Raw genomic sequence first — 20618 nt, forward strand, 5'->3', positions numbered from 1 at the left:
CAAATTATAGAGTCATTAAAAGACACTCTGTTATTTTTGTGTAAAATGCACAGTCATGTAAGTAATCTCATGGGCTTAGTAATTTGCCTGTCGAGGCTGTATCTATTCTACCTCTGTGAACACAGGAAAAGAGCAATTTGGTGAGTATAACCCTATATGTAAATGGCCTCTGATTGTTATCGCCAAGGACACATCCCAGCCATAATCCTCAGTTTCTTAGTTGACTGTAGCTGTCATATGTCTGGGAGCAATTCTTCCAAATAATGTTACCTCTTAATAATGTTCATTTCGTTCTGTAACACTTCAACTACCAAACAGTTAATTGTATATTAGGAGGTATGTACTGATCAACTAATGTAGGCTATGGTACTGAATATGATTTTAAGTAATGTTATTAAGATTTTATTTAATGGGTAATGTTACTAATGTTATTAGTATAAGACATTGAAACTGATTAAAAATTAACTCCAAAGTATTTAACAGTAACAGTACATGTTTTTACAAATTTAAAACGTTGAGTGACACTCTTATAATAAATGTTACTTCTATAGTGTATGAGTAAATTTTTCTGTAGTTTTGCAATTTTAGAAAACCCAACTAGCCTGAAATTTGTCCTTTTTCTTACCTAATAAAAAGCTTAATCTACCCTTAACAAGTGTGAAGTTTATATTTTTTCTTTATCTAAATTTAGATAAACTTTAAAAGTCGAATATTGTTTGTTGATATTTAAAAAAATATTGTAGTATAAAAATATATACACAATAAATGTGTTAATAATATTGCAATGTTAATATATTATATTATTATATGCAATATGCAGAATGTTTCAGAACTCTAATAGGATATTTTAGGGAATCATGCCTATACTAGAATTGTACAAATATTTTATAAAAATAATTTTATTTAGCACATTTTATTATAAATATGATATATCGTTCATATAAATCGAGTAAAATTAAAGTTAATGAAAGTAATCTGCACGCTCTGTTGTTACTCGAGCTGGTTCTCGCCACAACAATTAAAATCATTAAGGTGATAAGACTTTCATAATCTATCAAATCTAGGCTAGTGGCAGTATCCATATTATAAAAGGAATACATTTTTTTGATCTCAAGTAAGCGTATTTATATTTTTTTTAGTTGGGCTTTTTTAGTTGGGCTCTTCCAGTACATGGATTGGTGCTTTTTTCTGGATTATAACTAAAAAACATTTGATCACATGTTATTATCGTTTCTGAAAAATTTGGGTCATTTCCAATCATGTACAAAGTGTCAGTACAAACATTTTTTTCAAGCTTCATGTTGTTCAGTGTTCGAATTTTAGGCAAAATTTTAGCACACACTTTTCGCATGTTAAAATTGTCATGTAACATTTGCCGTTCTTATTCTTTATCAATACCTACAGTTTCACCAATAGCGTAAATACTTAATCAATGGTCAGACCGCAAATTACCAACTATTTCAATATTTTCATCCGTTTTTGATGATTAAGGGAAACCTGGTCGTGAATCAAATGGGAGTGCAGATGGCCGAGTGGTCTAAGACATTGGACTTTGAGTCTGAGTTAGAGATAACGGAGGTTCGAATCCTGTCTGTGACTGTTGCACTTTTTATCAGTACCATCGACCTTGTACTGTTTCAACTCTCACCCTTATTCTGTTTGATAAGATCCTCGCACAGGCCAGTGGCCCATGAGGATGGACAGAATAAGGCTTAAAAGGGGATCGGTCTCTCCTTAAAAAAAAAGAAAAATCATCTTCAACGTCTTCTCTGCCATCTTTAAAATGCTTAAACCGTTCAAAAACAGGTGCTCGTGATAAACATTCACTGCCATACACATCTCAGTAAATTGTAAATTTCAATAGAAGATTTTCCAAGTTTAAAGTGAAATTTCAAAATAATTCGTTGCTACTACTACACTAACCATTTTATCCGGCAAAAAAAAAAAAAAAACCATAACGTGAACGTATGCTCTGACTAAACGGTGTTGTTTACAGAAGCGATACTAGCTACAGCTGTTGATTAATAGCAGTTGACGCATATGCCCTTGATCCACATCGACAGTCTCGTTATTTAATAGCCATACCTCATAAAGTGGATACTGTATGGTCCTGAGTGCACCTCAGAAGTAATCACATTATTACTTTTATTTCATTGATCCACTCAGAGACATGCTATAAGAGAACAATAATTTAATTATAGTTACGGTATAGATACATTTTTTAGGATTGACTTTTGATACATTCTCAACTTTTGTGATTATTTTAAATAAGTAATTCCATTCACTGTGTGTGAAAGGAATAATTCATTGAAAGATACCACATTGTTTAGTTTGCTAATAATAATAATACGTTGTTTAATGGAAAGTCCTGTTTATTTTTTATTTTATTTCACACATACTTATGAAATGTATTACAGGTGTTTGGCTCATGATAGTTTTAATGATTTGTAAACAAGTAATATTTTATTCATTTAAGACTATTTTAAGAGTTCTTGGTCAGAAGTTAAAGAGTATTCATTATATATATACAATCAAGTCCAAATTTATGATTTTAGTTACAGTGTTATTAATATTTCAGAAGTATGGCAGCTCCAGACTGGATATCGGCAGAATTTCTCAAAGCCTGCCTGGAGTCTACAGGAGATAGCCACCAAGAAATAACTGTCATTGGCTTCACCATTGAGCCTGCTGCCCCTCCCGGTAACAATTACGGCTGTATTGTTCACCGAGTCAAATTAGAATTCAAATATATAGGTGATGAACTCAACGTGCAGTCCACGTCTCTTATCATAAAATCACCAGTAGTTGGAGGGTTTATGGAGGGATTCAGTGATTTTGCTATAGATATCTATGGAAGGGAACCCAAATACTATAATGAATTTATTAGTGAAACTTATAAGATAGAAATACATGACATTGTTCCAAAACATTACATCTCTCCGAGGCCACTTTGTGTAGTACTTGAGGATTTGAAGACATCAGGATACTTGATGGCAGATCGTCATGAGTTGCTAGATTATGAACATTGTTGCCTTTATGTCAAAGCTTCAGCAAAGCTTCATGCTCTCTCCATGGCAGTCTATAAAAAGCGTCCTGATGTTATTGAGTCATTGGTTGAAGAAAGACAGGTTTTTGCTGAGAAATTTCAAGAAGCATTCAGAATAATGTGGTTGGTCAGTTTAAAATGCATGGGTGCCTATTTGGAGGATAAACCTTGTTATAAAAAAATCTCCGATTTTATTGACAAAGCATGTGAAAATGATAATTTGCACCAACTTCATCTTCAAACCGAGAAAGAAAATTATTCCATAAAAGCTTTAATACAAGGAGATCCATGGTGTACCAATATGATGTTTAAGTATGATGATGCTGGGCAAGTTGTTGGTCTAAAAATTTTTGATTTTCAGAGTTTGAAATTTACGTCCCCAATCAGAGAACTTGTGACATTTTTAGGGGCAAGCCCTAATCTTGAAGTTCGGGAAACGAAACTTGATGATCTTTATCATTTGTATTGCGATCACATAAACACAAATCTTGAAAGATTTGGATGCCCAGAAAGACTCTCCTATGAAAACCTCAAATCAGAACTAATATTTCAAAGCCCATTAGTGATTCTGATAGCTTTTATGATGCTGCCTTTTTGTATTGCTGATGGCAAGGCAGACATGGAGAGTTTACTAACAGAAGACACCTTAAAAAGACCCATCAAAGAGAGTCCTGCTTACAAGTTGTATGAGGGAAAAACTTTTCGTAAACTCTACCCAAAGGTACTTGATTTACTTGCTGAAGAAGGCGTTTTTGAATATTTGATGCAAAAAATGGATCAGCTATAAAAAAATTGCTTAAATCAAGAGAAAATGTAGATGTACATTTGGTCTAAATCTTCAAAAACCAACTTTGGTTGTAGAAAGTATTTGTTGGTAGAAATGTGTCTCTTACTCGTTGAACTTAAAAATTATATTACATAAACTATATAGTAAAAGTGAAACTAAAATAAACTGTTGTAGTAGCTTAATAAGTTTCTATAATTAACTTTTGTTATGCAATATTATATAACAATTGTTTCAATTTTGGAATGACCAATTGTTTGTTCTTTGATCCATATTTCCAGATTTATAATGTGAAACTTTCTATCTAAAAAATAAAAACAATGTACTGTAAAAGTTGCAAGCAAATGATCTTAAAACATCACAAGAGACTAGTAAATTATCAGTTTAACCTAAATAATTTTATTAATGAATGTTTCCTTTTTAATCTCATGTATTAGCATAAATAGCCAACAGAGTTAAATAAGTATATTGTTAAGACAACATACCAGAAAGCAGTTGTCATTTATACAGTTATACTTCCTAGTACACCATTGAATCAGTGCCAGTTACCACTGTAGCAACCTGCTTACTAATGGTTTGGTTGTTTAGTCAGTAAACAATTTCAAGGGAAAGGGTAATTTTGTATATTGACTACTTGAGAGTCTGGAATACTTCTTAGTAGCTTGGGGGATCAGGAGTAGGGTATTAGTATTTTAAGGATCAAAATAAAATTCTTGGTTATATATTAGAACTGGAAAACATAATTTATGTATTAACAAAATGTCTTGGGGGGAAACCCTAGGTTGTGTTTATAGAATAGAAAATTTCTTTATTTACATAACATTACTACATACATTATTACATAACTTGGAGATTAGTAATGCATCATATTTTTTAATTAGTAGTCAAAAATCAAAATTAGTCTTTAGTGTTCCTTCTTTTGTAAGTTGATTCACTGTAAGGTCTATTCATCAGACGCTTCTTCAGATGTTGTTCTGGCATGTTCTTCAGTTCTTCTTGTAGTAGGTTCAACAGCTTTGCTCCAACATGTTTTTTTTACTGAAAACAATTAAGATGGTGGAGTGATATGACATATATAGTTTGAGGTGTCTGTGAGTATCTTGATGTCTTTGTTATAAAGTAGATATTTTTTACTCTGGAAAACTATTTATTTAATTGTTGGAAGGCTAATGATTTTTTGTTATAAACACAGGGTGTAACAAACTTCTGTGAGTGATTGTATTCATCATTTCAAACAAAATATGTCATACAAATATAGGTTGAGAAATGTCTTGTTTAGTCCCTAGCCGCCATTTTGTTATTTTTTATTGAAAAATTACTATCTCGAAAACTTGTTAAGCTAAATAAAACAAATTTGGACTATAGGTTCAAATGTATAAGAGAAAATTTATCAAAATTATTGTGTTATTTTCTTTAGTAGTAACAAAATGGCATCTGTTTAACATTTTTAAAGTCACATTACAAAATCACCAGTATAGTTACCAACTATTTGAGCACTTTAATTACAATTCCAACGGTACTTGTTTCAACGAAATACTTCAATGAATAAGCGAGCATGACCACTTTAAATGTACGCTTGCACAAGCTGGTAGCAGCAAACATTTCATATTTTGATAGGCATCAGCTATTTTACATAAGTTAAAAAATTTTACAAGATATTAACTATTTTGAAATTTTCATAACTATTCTATCGGTACTTTTATCAACCAAATCCGTCAACACATAAGCGAGCACGAATACTTTACAGGTATGGTTGCATGAGCCAGGAACACAAACAACTGATACCCCTCAACTGTGACATGTTCGGCGCTCCCAATTAGGGTTTTACATAACAATGAAAAAGGTACAGGTTTTTGGAGCTTTTCGACCAAACTGCAACTTTGAAAATTCATAACTCGAAAACTTGTGTTCTGATTAAGACCAAATTTTGATACAAAACAGTTTCAAGTGAACTGTTTTCGAGTACAAAATTTTAGAATTATATGAAAAGAATAATTATCAAATTACCATCTCAATTTTTATTCTTGACCTTGTGGTCCAACAAATTTGGCTTTGATCATGTTATGAAGCTCTTAAAGTCATTAACTTGGGTGTGTAAATCACTATTAAAATGTTTAATTTTTAACACAGATTTAAAAGAGCAGGTTTTGTTAATTTACTATCGCTGGTGACTACTAGTTTGAGCGTGCAAACCACAAGACTGCCGAAGGTAGTGTTACCTCGGCAATATTAGTATGTCTGTCTATATAAACCACAGCAATATAATGGTCCATCCCCCATCAGAGCTTGTGCGTCTTTGTTGCATTATGAAGCTTTACCAGCTTAAGTGGAATGGGTTAAGATTAGTAGAAGCAATATACAAAAGCCACTGAAACTTTTTGTTTGTATCAAGGTGGTTGTCAGTTGAAAATATTATGTTTCAATGTTTATTTCTATATCTTTTTTTAACCAATTCTCAATCATTCATTCTATCTATTGTGTGGTAATCGAGTAATCCACATTTTGTTATTTATTATCATGTAATAGATTTGTAAAGTTTCCTTTAAAAATGTATTTTTTATTTAATAATGTAGTGAATTATCCTGAAAAATAATGCACTTATTGGAACATTTACCTGTGCCCCAAAATTGAAAAAGCCTTTATATACATAATACCTATTATACAGTTAAATTACAGTTGTTATAGCTATATTTTTGTTCAGTGAAGTATTAATCTTTTTGAAAACTATGTATAGAATGTATGTTGTACTGTGCATGAAGCATGAAAGTCTGCACGATCAACTCAGTTGCTGTGTGGTATGAGATTGACAGGAAATAAATTCCTGATGATGTAAAACTCGAGTACTAATGGTCGGCTTAACTCCATGTAGCCACATCTAAGTGTGTTGACAATGCTTAGCCAGCCTGTTGTGTTTTCTCTCAACTATATTCGACTAAGTGTTTCTAAAGTTTCAACGTGTCCTGTAACAATTATTCAAACAAAACGTGGGTACAGTGGTGTAAAGATGCTTATGCATACTATTTACAGCTACAAAAGCAGCCACACCAAAATAGTCTGGTGACATTTGAGGCAGTGATGCTATATTGCTACTGACCACCAACTGTTTCCGCTATAATATGGCTATTATCACATATTGGTGACAGTGTTAGGCGCTGGGTGTAGAGAGAGATTCAGATGCACTAGTCACCATTGGAATACTTTATTGTGGGTTGCTTTAGTATGTATCTGCTAAGAAAATATTATTAAACCTGCATGTGCACATAACAGTAGGTTGTGTTTTTGGACCGGCAAATAAATATTCAGAGCCCATGCCAGTAACCAAAATTCTACAGATTCTAAAAATAAATTAAGTAATGGTATATCACTCCTGAGTAAGAAGTACAATGAAATCATCTGGTCACAAGCAGTTTGATCAGCTCTATTCCCTGCAGATTATTATCAGTTAAAACATTTGTAGTCATGATCATTGGCTAACTGGTGCCTAGAGAAGAAAATAAGGATAGTACACTGGGCGTTTACCTCAATGGTAAATACTATGGCAAACTGACCCTGATCATGCCCACAGATATTCTCATCATTTGAATGATTTAGTTGTGGAGAATTAATAACTTTTTCAATTCACCTAAATGACATTCAAAATTTGGAATTTTATATTTCTTTACTGAAAAATTTAAGAGTGTTTCTCAACTAAACCATTAAAACTATGAGAATGGTAATTCTAAATTCTCTGATAATTCTCAATAAAGATCGTTTTTTGCCCAGTCTCCCCATCAAATTAAAGTTGTTTTGCGACACAATAGGTGGCACTAGAAAGTACTATAAGCTGCTTGTAAAATTGTTTTATTTTGCATCATAAATTTAAAAATGTACACTAGTTTTGTGTCACAAGAAATGAAAATTTTACATTCCAAAATTAAAATGGCCATATTTATTCTAAATACAAGCAAGATAAACATTTTTTAGTATAGGTTACATTTATATATCATTAAGCGCACGAATAGCTGAGCCATTTGAGCGAGGACTTTTGCCTAAGCATGCACACAGTCTACGGAGCTTTCAAGAAAAAAGCTGGCTGATGTGCCATATTAATCATATAGAGAGGGCGCACCGAATAATGGTATCTCTGAATTTTAACTAAATCTTTGAACAACTATTATTTATTGAGTCAGAAACATATTATATCTAAATTTCTCAAAATGATAAGTGAGAGTGTCACTATAGTTTAGAGACAATGGGTGATCAGAGATAATTGTCTGGTGCAACATTGCCACCATTATTGTAGTATCCAATGCATACACTTAGCTTTGCATGCCGGTCAAATTTGTAACACCACCTCACTTTGAACTTTGCATTAACAACGGTGTTGCAATCTACTTTCATGCATTCAAATTAAGCTAAATTAGCACAATAAAGGTAATAATTATAGTTAAGGTTCTAGAAATAGAATATAATTTATATATCTATGTGACACAATTTTTATTTTCATATTAATGTATATTTTTACTGATACTGACATTTTTTGATTCTGGAAACCTAGAGATACACCAGGATGTTTCGATGAAAGTTCGGGAACTAATGCTTTATATCGATGAGGTAAAATACTATTGCTTATTTTAGAGTTAAACTATAAGACTTTTTCAAGTTAAATAGTGGGCTGAATGAATCAATAACTATAGATCACTGTCCTCCTGAGATTTTGAGAGTTGGGATATAGCCATAGTCTTCAATCAATAGCCAGGACTTGCAATATGCAATTTAAGGTTATAATAAAACATAAACAGCTATTAATAATGGTGTAATAATATTTTATTGAAAATTATTCTGAACGAATGTACAAGAAAATATGTACAACTTGTGAGTATTTACAACGACACACTGCAATAGAGTCTATAATAGTTGAAACAGCTACTTTAGATGACAAACGGATAAAACGGATGGGGTACAAAACGGTGCACAGAGGATAGAAATTATCTTCGATACAAAAGCATGCACAAAGTATATCTTTAGATTTTTCATTTGGTCTAAGTACCAAATAATAATTAACAATAAAATAACTATTTGTAGAATACTTTATAAAACTAATACTTTTTGTTTTAAAAGTTATATTGAAATCTCCACTTTCCATCCTTGGTCCATTTGACTTTGAAAATCTGTTACAAATTTGTTAAAAATATATGGTTTTTTAACAACTTTTCTTACAATTAGTTTCTGATGGAAAATAAATCTACCTCACATGGGCAGAGTAGCATGCTCCTATATTTCAATTGACACCACTTTCAAAATCACCCTATTTAACTGTATAATTAATTTAACAAATAAATCTGCTAAAAATACAAATAGGCAGATACTTGGTTTTCATAACTAATTTTTTCAGTTAGTAAAGATGTTTGATTTCATTATTTCAATACTCACTTTAACAAAATCAAAATTGCTCATTATATCCTAAAATAAATGTTTAAACTATACATGACAGTAAAACAAAACCATTATTTTTAGCCAATTTAATTTTACCATGTCTTTTAGCAAAGAAATGCAGCGTAAAATTAAAACAAATGCTATTCACATTCTATTTATAGTGATATTATGTACCTATTGAATAGTAAGATGGTTTCTTGTTCATGTTTAATTACAGAAGCAGACTTAAAAAGCTGCAAATTATTAAAAATATAAACTACTACCCTCAAACTTGATCACCATCATCAACATGTATTGCAATACTAATTCTATGTAGATGTATTGTTCTTCTCAGCAACATTAGTCTCAAGCCATATGTATACAGTGCTTTAACTAATTCTAACATTTTAAAAATTGAAAGGCTTTTAAATAGGTTCGGTTGTGCAGCAAGGCTGAGCTGCGTGAAGCTTGCGGCGAGGCATTGCTGCTCAGCTCATTTACATCAGCTTTTGCATGTAGAAATCTTACAAGTCTATTACAATGGTCGAGTCTTATGTCTTATAAACCAAGATAAGTTATGATAACAATATTACATTACTAAACACATCAAAAGCAAAAAAGGCACCGTGTTTTTAGAAGCTTTGTGTAAAAATGTACAAGCCATTCTATCATCCATACATATATCAAACATTCAACGGACTCACACTGATTATTTTACTGGTTCTAGAACGATGCAATATTAGTGTAAATATAACCAATTTATATAAAATAACAGACATAACACATGCAGTGCTTTAAATTTATCGGATGCATGTGTTGGCCAGTGTGCACTTTGAATAGCTCTGTCAGTGTGTCTTATAATCTCAAAGAACACATTTATTTATACTGAACTGTAATATTAAGTGTAATATATGAGCAATTTAAGACAACTGGATTGAAATGAACAGATGACTGGCATTTATGACCGAAATGATACAGAAAGTTAAATCAGTTTAATTGTTATGTATAAAAAAATAATCATTTATTTTTGTTATGTGGCGTACCATAATTTCTTTAAAATAAAAAAGAATACTTTTTATAATTTTTAAGTAATAAATGAGTTATAACAAATACATATATAATAATTGTGAGAGACATATCAAACAAACCAAAACAAAAAAAGCAAATATAGGGTAAATTCATATTGATAATTTTAATTCAATTTGAAAACAACATTTTTACGGATTTAGTAAACTTTTATGAAAAATAAAATTATTTGGATATTGATTTTCATACACCCCTGCAGCAAGCGAGCGTGGCGAGACATGATGGCCTATGGGTCTGCCTGTGTTTGGGTGTAATGTGATTTCTTATATTTCTTTAATTTTTCTTAATAGGTTTTATCTTTATACAAAAATTTTACGGCTTGTTCTTGAATGGGTTAATGATGGGTACATTGTATATGACAGGGATGGACTGAATTCTTTGATAAGGATACTTAAAAGACAACTCAAGTACTTACTTTATTTACCGTCCTATGGATACTGTAAAGCAGAAGGCCATTTGAGTTCCTTCATATGACTTTACACAACACGTAATATGAAGAATAACACTTTCAGTATAGCAAGATCTATTTATTCTAGAGGTGTGATTCCATGAATCTCCTCTTAGACAATAGAACTACACAATCCTAGAGAAAATGTTCATCAGGCTCTGTGTACTAGTTGCAGAGGCAGCATAAAGTATTACCATTACACATTTCCCATCTTTACCACATGATTCCTAAAGTGGCTATATCTCACAATAAAAGCAATAACTTTTCTCAAATCTCTCCTAACCAATTCACACAGAAAATGAGCGTGTTCTGCACTCAGATCTCCAAGAAGCTTCTAACTATGCCTATGACCTGACTGGCTTTTCCACCTGTGGAAGGGCTTAACTCAGTAATTGACAACAGTAATAACCATGATTGAATCCATTCCATAGACTAGCTCAGATACAGCAAAACTTGACCACTCAAGACTTTTCTTCACGTCCCTCAGCCCCTTTATTGCCCTCAATTCTACAGTGTTTACACCTGAGCACGATTAAAGTATGAGAGAGCTGCAAGAATGTATGGCAAGACTTATATTATAGAAATGGATTTATTTGAATAGAATCATGAGCTAGCAGGACTTCTTGACTGTCTGAGAAAACCAGGTAGTCCCATTCTAAGACCAGAGAAAGCGTAGACAGAAATGAAGCAGCAAATCTCTACCTATAAAATAGTACAGTAATTCCCAAGACATTGAAAAGGTCTGCCGACCACAAAGAGACAGAACTTTCCGCTTAGAAGAGAGCTGTCTGTGAAACAAAGAATCACATCATTTGAAACCAGAGGAATTTCTTTGCACTCCTAGTTGCAATGTGAACCAACATGAACAATATAGGATTTGCTGATTGATTATTCTGTCTGTATAACCTGCTACTTATCATGTCAATTACTGAATTGGGAAGTACTTTGGAAACAGAAGTATAGAAAGGCATACCCATTGTAGAGTGTCTGCACATGCTGGCTGTTCTCTACCTGACCTCTATTTTAAGACAGATGTCTGAAGGCCGCAGATCCCGCAGCACCTCCGAAAGTATTTACAAAGGCCCACGAAACAGACAGACCAGCTCTGAAGGCTAGTGAGTTTCTGACCACCATCTACTGGACATGATCTGGGCCACCATGCCAGTATAGCATAATATATCCGGTAGCATGATAACTGCAGTGTAGATCCATTTCACTACAAGTTTCAGACCTCAGGAGAGGCCAATTAAGGGCTTCTGTGCAAATAGCGCCCACTTGATTTTATTCACATGTAATTTACCATGTTGTCACTGTTTAAACCCTCAGGGAAGAGTTACAATTTCACTTGTTAAAAATACAATTTAAAGATATTATGCATATTAAATTATGCCTGAATATTTACAAGTAGAAAAAACAGATTAATACTAAGATTAGTATGCAATAATAACGGAAATGTTACTGTACAAAACTGAACAAAGTGCAGAGTGAGCAAGACACATGAACGCGAGACGAGGCGGGCAAGGCATGCGAGTGAGTGAGTGAGTGCACTTAAGTGTTACGACACCGACGACTTGTAACCAGCTACAACGATTAATAATCCAAAATTTACATAAAATGGTTAAAATATGTAAAATTCCCAAGATCCCACTGACAATTACTATAATAGAAAGTTTTTATAAATAAACACTTAGTAAATGTAGACAAAAACGTTAATAATTTTTACAATTTTTACAAATTTACAAAACTTTACTGTTTTGCAATTTTAACATTAAAATAATATTTTTCGTACAAAAATGTTTCATATTTTTTACACATATACCAATTAATTATTGAAATTAGTATTAAGTCACTATGAGAAAACAGGATGATATCTTAGTACTCAGAAGGACTTACTGTACAAATGGATGATGTACTGTATCCGTACGAACAATTACAATATGAATAAAGTTTACATGATCAGCAAAATATTAATAAATATAATAACAAGTATATACAATTTGGATTAATAGAAATTAAAAAATGGCCAGTTATTTACCTTTATTACAATTAGGATACTTATTAAATGATCTTTAAAATATTTTAAAACAAAATCTTTCTCACATCAAATTGATACATTTTTCATATTATGTATTAAAAAAAACTCCAAAAAGACTTACATTCCATATATTTTTTCAAGATTTTTAAAAATAAATCTACACTTTTACTTATTAATAATATTGTATATAAATATAACCTTATTTTGTAAAAAGTGATTTCCTTCTTGTTTCCTTTTATTATTATTATTGTATTTAAAATTGAACATAAACTATAACACTTAACAGGTAACATGGATTTCCATCAACACTGAAATTTATGTCCTGAACAAATCATACATAGACAACAATGATCACAATAAACAATCTTGCAAGTCAACAGCTTAAGAGGCTGTAATATACATTAAACTTGTATGCATAAACAACAATATTTACTTGTATTTAATACATTTATCACATTGAGTTAGTAAAGGTTTAAAAACCTTAAATCACAAAAGTAGCGCACACAAGTGCCTGTGTTTATGAAAACAATAAATAATTATGTATATTAAAAATATAAAATATTTTTGAAGACATGTTTCAAGATGTAATTTTGCTTACTGTAGATCTACTTACATCAAACAGCTTTTACATTTATTAAATGTTGGAGCAGGAAACATTGAAAACAACCAACAACCCTACAAACAGTACGTCTTTCTTAAAACTATGATAAACCTTTAAGTACATAAAACATTAACAAATATTAATCTCTAGTTTGACAAAGCAGTCCAAAAATTCAAGATCTCATCAGCAAAATATATAATTCTGTAAAAGGTTTATGTCCATAAATAATATATTTACAGTTGCTGATTATCAGAGCTTGAGAGAACTATTTGATAGCAAAACTGTAAACGAAGTTGGAACCACAGATGACAACATATAATTTAATTCAAATAAACATTTGAACTCTTTCTGTAAAAGTTTATATGTCGGGGCATATTTGATCAAACAAGTGTACATCACTGAATTAAAAACTAATTGCAGTTTGATGCTTGGTTTCACAAAACCAAAAGTTACAAAAGAACACCTATTTTTTATATGACAAAAGTACATATTTGTTAAAATGTACTAATAAATTGACTTTAAGAAGAGCAAAACGTTAAAATGATAATTTTCAACGCTTGTTTCAATTTATAAAGCTCTTTAGATAGAGAATTTCCGTCCAAAATAGTTTAGTTAGGGCCAACCATTTTGAAACCAGCAGAAATTTACAATTTTCCCTAAAGTTTAAAAAATATACATGAATCCGAATTAGCATAGTTTCCTCATGTTATACTAGAGGCAAACCTCTCGCCACTAAAGTAAACCTAAACTGCTTCCCTTTCCTCAAAACATTTAAAAAATGATCAATAGATTATTAAAGAGATAAATTACTAGCAATTATTACTAGTTTTTACAAAATATTCCATTCCAGTTTAATTTTTGTTGCTGGACTTCAACCAATCACTTATTACAAAAGTGAAACATGACCACTTTTTAATATGGGCTAATAATTTGTCATAGTTGCATGTAGTGATAGTAATACATGTAATGCATGTAGTGTGTGTTTAACAATGTGTTCAATGTGGTTGTTCCAAGCACATAATAAATCAATGAAAATTTTGCAAGTTTTGTTTTGCAATGGCATGAAAGATAAACTTAAAATTTGGGTGAAAATCCAATGGTAAATGGTGTATTCAATGACTAACCATTGAAGTTGCTTATTTTTTTTACTTCATGACAACTAACTAACATCCCAAAGTATCCACACCTTTTTGAAAAGAAAATTTCCTGCTACTACTACTAATGCTAAAAACTATTAGTTTAATTTAATTTGGCTTTAAAAAAAATCAGTTTAACACCAAACTATCTTCCATTTGGAAATGTAATTAATTATAGAACAACTTTAAATCATTAATATGTTACTTATCATCAATATGTAAAGCAATTATGTAGGAACAGTCATTAACTTCAATATATTTTGAAGAACTAATGATTAATAAGACCTTCATACTTAGGCTGGCATCATGACCAGACATCCTCTCCAAAGTATAAACCGTAATAAATCTCAAATAAACCTAAAGACAATGAAAACACAACCTTAACAGATTGTATACAGACAATACTGCATATAACAAATAATACTTACATTTAAAAAACAACAATAGATTTTCACTAAATTTGTACTTCATCATATTTGCTACTTTTAATTACTTTTGTATAAATCTTGGTAACTTTGAATAAAATGTATCACAAGTTGAAATTAAAAATAACATGTTTTACGATAACATAGAGTGATTCTAGTAATTTTAATGTATTAACTTAGGAATGTGTTATAAAACAAATAATTAATCAAAACTATGAATATTATATTTATTGTAGGTGCTGTACCCTAGTTACATCTCCACAAGAATCTTTTTTGAAAAGAATCATTACAAACCCTTACTTTTTTTAAATTTAGAAATTACAAAGATACAAGGTAAAATTAATTTTGGATTTCATTATTACCTTAATCTTATTGCCAATAAATAAGTACAGAGAATGAACAAAAACTTCACTTTCTTCATTGATACTTTAATTCACTGGAACTGGTTTAATTAAGTGTAGACTCAAATATTTGGTTGAAAAATAGAGTAAGCTCTTGCAGTTCATTTTAAAATTTTGCAATAGGCCATTGTGCACACAATCCATGAAAATATAACTTTGGATAAAACTCCTTGCTAGATAGAGTAAGTAAACTTTGTGATAGTTAGGTTATAGTAAAAAACAGATTTAAGAAATTAACAAATCGTGTGGGGAATCAGAACAAAATCTATTTACATTACGGTCTAAAGCTATTCTACAACACTACGATGCAACAAAATCATCAGACAACCAGGTGATTGGTTTAAATATTTGATTGTATAAGAGTTTAATTTTAAATGAGAATGTCCTTTAAAAACTTTTGAAACCCTGCAAAAAGTAGTACACCAATACTTTAATTTAGTTTTTATTAACGTACTACCTTATATAGTAATATTACTTATTATGGAATGTGCTTTACTTTTACACACACTATCACTTTGATACTAGACCAGAAATACTACTTTACCCTGTCCAACAAACAAACCGTTTTTATGATTTCACTTCATGTTTTAAAACTTGAAAATGTTGGCTCCACAACAGAATTATTAAAATATTGAAATATGAAACAAACAACACTTTAGACACACAATTCAGATTATGCAGCAAAAAAAAAAAATGAATGACACAGTAGAAAACAAACATGTTGAAGGTTTATAGCACATGTAACCATGATAACTAACTGAGCAAACAGTAGTAGGATCTCTATTTCCATATTTATTCACTGTCTTTATCATCACAGCTGGCATCACCTGATAATAAGATATTCTTGCAACCCAGGGTTATGTTGAAGATGTAATAAAAGCTGAATAATTTTATTTTAATCAATCAAGTTTGATTCATTATTTGAAATGTTTAGATGTATCATATTTCTATAAAAACATAACAAGTTTTTGGGCCTTCTTGCAATTAAAACTTCTGGATTATGCATTTTTCTTCATGCCATATTTTCCACAAAAGCACCTTAGAGATGAGAATTGTTGCTTTTAGGTAAGGGCGATGTCATTTAATTCCAGTTTTAAATGAATTGTTATAACTTCAATTAAAATTAGTTTAATTTTGGCTACCTGAAACTCGATGATCTACAGTTTTACGTGTCTTTAAGTGTTCACAATTGTAACAACGAATTCAATACTCTAAAATATACTACTGCTATAGCTGTTTGCTAAAACAAACCATGTTAAAGAAAAGGTACGTCAACACACAACAGTTGCAATAAATACTCACAAACAGGAGTGTGAGCCAAAATTAAAGTGTTGATTTGTCAAATATACTGAAACCACACAATGTGGTCTTTGTAAAGTACTGGATAGTTGAGATATAAACCTAAAATCAACATTTAATATGGCCAACAGGTGTCATAATAGTATAAACAGAAAAGTAATGATTAAAAACAGCCCATTTAATAAAAACACACCAGGAAGTAAAGCAAGAGGGGCATAAGTTTGCAATCTTAAGTATATCCATGGTTTTCTGCCCAGATCTTGATCATGGTTTCATATGTGGCATGCTTGCCATTTTGTCAAATGCTACTCTCTGGTTTGTTTTTATTTATGTGTGTAGTCTGCACAATGTATCTCAAAAGTCATATTTTAACTTTTCGACAATCCCATCATGAAGCCAGCATTCTAATCTATGGAAAACACGACCTGAAGAAGAAACTTTAGTTTTGAACACATACAATATTTTTGAAAATGTCTAACAAATCTAATTACCATTTTAGTTGTGATTGCACAATTTTACTGGTTAATCAAGAACATTCAAACAATATTAAATAAAGAAATAATTCTAAATACTATTCTCCCACTTCTGTTTTACACTACACTTTTGCAATATTATGATATTCTATCAGATCTGATCTATTCTTTATCGTCTTGGGTTTCAAATTTTAAATAGATATTTGATTGTGAAGAACATAATGGCTACCGAATTTGTTATTTTTACCATGAAACATTTTCAAACCAAAGGTGTTCTGGATAACAATAAACATAAATACCATTAGCAGGTTACATAACAGTCTGCTACTCTGGTTTAATAGCATCTGCCCTGTTTCTCCATGATCTGTTACATTACTCTAACTTTATAACACTATTATTTAATAAAGCCGTAAGTAAAGTATGACAAAGTCCTTAGTCTAGATGAAATATGCACGAAAGTCTGTCACGCACTCGCACACGCACAGTTCCGTACGTTGCCTATGTACTGTACGTACGTGTATTGCTGCGGTAGGCGATGAATGAGATAACACTGCGTTGCTTTGCGGTGAAAATGTGAAACTACCAACACTGTGGAGATGGAACAACAGGACTTCAAGCTCTCCACAGACAACTTTACGGTGATAAGGAAAAAGGAGAATACCGTAACAAAATGAAAACTGGTGCTATATATTTTGTTTTTAATCCTTACAACAACTAATTTAAAGTGTAACTATTTATTTTGTAAAATACAACTTTATTCATCTTGAGATTTAGAGTTGAGAATTTTTGTAACATTAAGTACTATTATGAGAGTTTTAAACCATTTAAAAATCAGGAGATGATGAAACAGATTTTGATAGAATCTAACATTAATTGTATGCAAATTTGTTACAAAAATCATTTATTACAATAGTGTAGTTTATATAATCCGGCAATATTTGTATCAATTATATAATTAATTGAATTTGAGACACTTAACCACACATTAAGGGTGCTGAGCTAGAACAGAATTACTGTAATTTCTTTAAAATATTTTAAACTCAAAGGAAAAAAACTATTTTAAAACCTCAACAAAGTTGATATGTATAAATATACCTAAAGGATTCAATATCCAGATAGAGTAGTTTTTTAAACCAGCTCAATGACAATTTTAATTTGAATTAGATCCAATGAAAATAAAATAATGTTTTTATGTTTTGTATTGCCAATCAATTAAAATCTTAGATATTACACCAAAAACGGTTTTCAATTAAACAATATCTTTGTATATTTAATAAGGAACTTCCTTTTTTATATATATATATATATATATATAATATATATATAATATATAAATAAAAGTTAGTTTTATTAATAAGTATACTGTAATAAATAACACCAGTACTCAATATCTTAAGAGACAGAGTTAAGCTGCCATGGACTTGCTTATTCAGGAAATGTTTTGAGAAGAGTTTTATGAAATACTGGATTAAATATTTATATACTTAAAAAGATATTAGTCAGAGAATGATAACATAAAACATTTAAGTTACTGTTGGTAGATATTGGTTTCCTTTTAGTATTACATTATATTATCTGTCATGGTTATATATGGTTATTGTTCTAGTTTGTTTGATTTATTGTATTAACACAGTAAAATGAAAAGAAAACAATACATCCTTTTAATTATTCTTATTCTGTGTTGAAAAACAAAACTGAAATGATTATGAAAGGTTCTACCAAAGTCTTACTGGATTCTCAGCAATTATTGTACTAAATTCAAAACTTCATATCAAATGTAAGTTGCTTTTATAAAATTTGTTTGCTTAGGACAGGAACAACTAAAATTCTAATAAACTTAACTACCTTTTTTGCAAAGACAAATACAATGAAAAAAGAGTGATTAAAGTATCAAATATAAGTACAGAATTACAGTTAAAACTTAGCATCTTAATACATGCTTATAGCATTCTGTGCTACAGCACTACACAAAAGAATATATAATTCATAAAATAATATACAATAATATTTATAACATATTTTCACTTGATTTGACAGTTTCCATATAGAATTTGGTGGTACCAAAATTAAGAACTCTATAGAAGCAAATCATATTAAAATCTCTGCTGAGTAATCCTCATAGTATGATAATGGGCAAAACTTCCTGTGAGAGAGCCTCGAAGTCCTGAGATTACGCGCCTTTGTAATGGAAGAAAAAGAAGATGAGGAATACAGCATAAGCAGTCGGGAACGTGATACGTGCAATCACATCAATGGTCTTGGCCACACGAATTGGGTGAGGAGGTTCCTTTTTCCGCACCTACAAAACAAAACCAAATGAATATGTGATATCACATAAATGGTATTTATATTGATAAAGTTCTTGATGTAAGCCAAGTATGATGGTACTGATTATCATCATAATTTCAGTTACTGCACCTCTCTGTCTTCACACATACATCAATATTAACAAATGTGGGTTGGCGAAATACAGGCTGAGGTTTTAAGTTTATAAATAGTTACAAGGTTACCAGAAGTACTAGGCCATGAAGCATAAGTTAAGGAAAACTAAATTGAACTTAAAACTAATGTTTTCACATCTTAATAAACACCCTTGAACATGAAGAAGGCTAACTGAATTTGTGAAATATTTATCATGAATCAAGAATATTAACGATCCCCAGTTTTTCTAAAATCCCCTTCATATTATCATTCAAATATATTAAATATCAGAAATTTCTAAAATATCCCTTTTTATCTTATACATCAAGAATATCATTGTCACCATTTTGGGAAAATCTCCCTTCACTTTATTTCAATTAACCTCACTCTGGAATTCACAGTGTTTACATTTAGGGTAAAGTTTAGATTAATTTAAGATATAAAAGTTAGTTGATCAATAGGGGTGGAAGGCCGACTTGTCCACTGTGGCTTTGACAGCAGCAGATAATATTTATAAAAACATGAAATACTCATAATTAGTTTAATTAAGTTCTTAAAATGGACATTAATTTGTGAAGCATTAGTGAGCATAAGTTGCCACCCATCTCTCTGTTCTAGTTAGGCTGAAAGGTTAGCTTATGCAATCCTTCTGAATTATTATATGATTCACCCTTGGTTTGTTGCAACGTAAAATATTGATGATCTAAAAGAAGACAATAGTTGTCTAAATGTAAACCATCTTTTGTTAATTGTTTCTGAAAATCCATTTAACAAGTTAAATATTTAGTATTTTAACTATAGGCACAGTTAATTAATAAGTATTTACCAGGCTAACTTAATCACATATCATTGGACAACACCTCATAAATTCATAGTCCTAACAATATGGTGTAATCAATCTTGAAGATGTAAAGTCAGTATGGTATAGAAAGTTTGTATATTATCATAAAATATTATAATTAATACAATTGATTTACAGTGGTTGTCGTGAACAAGAATGAACTTCAAAGCAATACAAATATAATATAGCCTAAAACTTTCTTTAATTAGATGCTGCAATAAAAAAATG

At 30.8% G+C, this 20618-nt stretch overlaps 2 protein-coding genes across 11 annotated transcripts in view; one reads left to right on the forward strand and one right to left on the reverse strand.

Annotated features, from left to right (window-relative positions):
• On the forward strand, positions 1 to 4079 carry LOC124369749. 2 transcript variants are annotated; one of them, XM_046827821.1, is made up of 2 exons: positions 1 to 140; positions 2579 to 4079. In XM_046827821.1, the coding sequence occupies exon 2, from the start codon at positions 2583 to 2585 to the stop codon at positions 3831 to 3833; it is 1251 nt and encodes a 416-aa protein (XP_046683777.1). In that variant the 5' UTR covers positions 1 to 140; positions 2579 to 2582; the 3' UTR covers positions 3834 to 4079. The 2 variants fall into 2 exon arrangements, with proteins under 2 accessions (XP_046683777.1, XP_046683776.1); XM_046827820.1 differs by lacking the exon at positions 1 to 140 and adding an exon at positions 184 to 336.
• An 8947-nt stretch (positions 4080 to 13026) lies between these two features.
• The window catches only part of LOC124369750 (glutamate-gated chloride channel), a 645135-nt gene continuing 637543 nt past the window's right edge, over positions 13027 to 20618 (reverse strand). For all 9 annotated transcript variants that reach the window (XM_046827827.1, XM_046827822.1, XM_046827823.1 and 6 more), the window contains one exon: positions 13027 to 19427. In XM_046827827.1, the coding sequence (XP_046683783.1) occupies positions 19299 to 19427 (129 nt within the window). In that variant the 3' untranslated portion in view covers positions 13027 to 19298. The remainder of the gene's footprint in view (positions 19428 to 20618) is intronic.

The sequence above is a fragment of the Homalodisca vitripennis genome, chromosome X, assembly GCF_021130785.1.
Source record: "Homalodisca vitripennis isolate AUS2020 chromosome X, UT_GWSS_2.1, whole genome shotgun sequence".
NCBI classification, from domain to species: Eukaryota; Metazoa; Arthropoda; class Insecta; order Hemiptera; family Cicadellidae; genus Homalodisca; species Homalodisca vitripennis.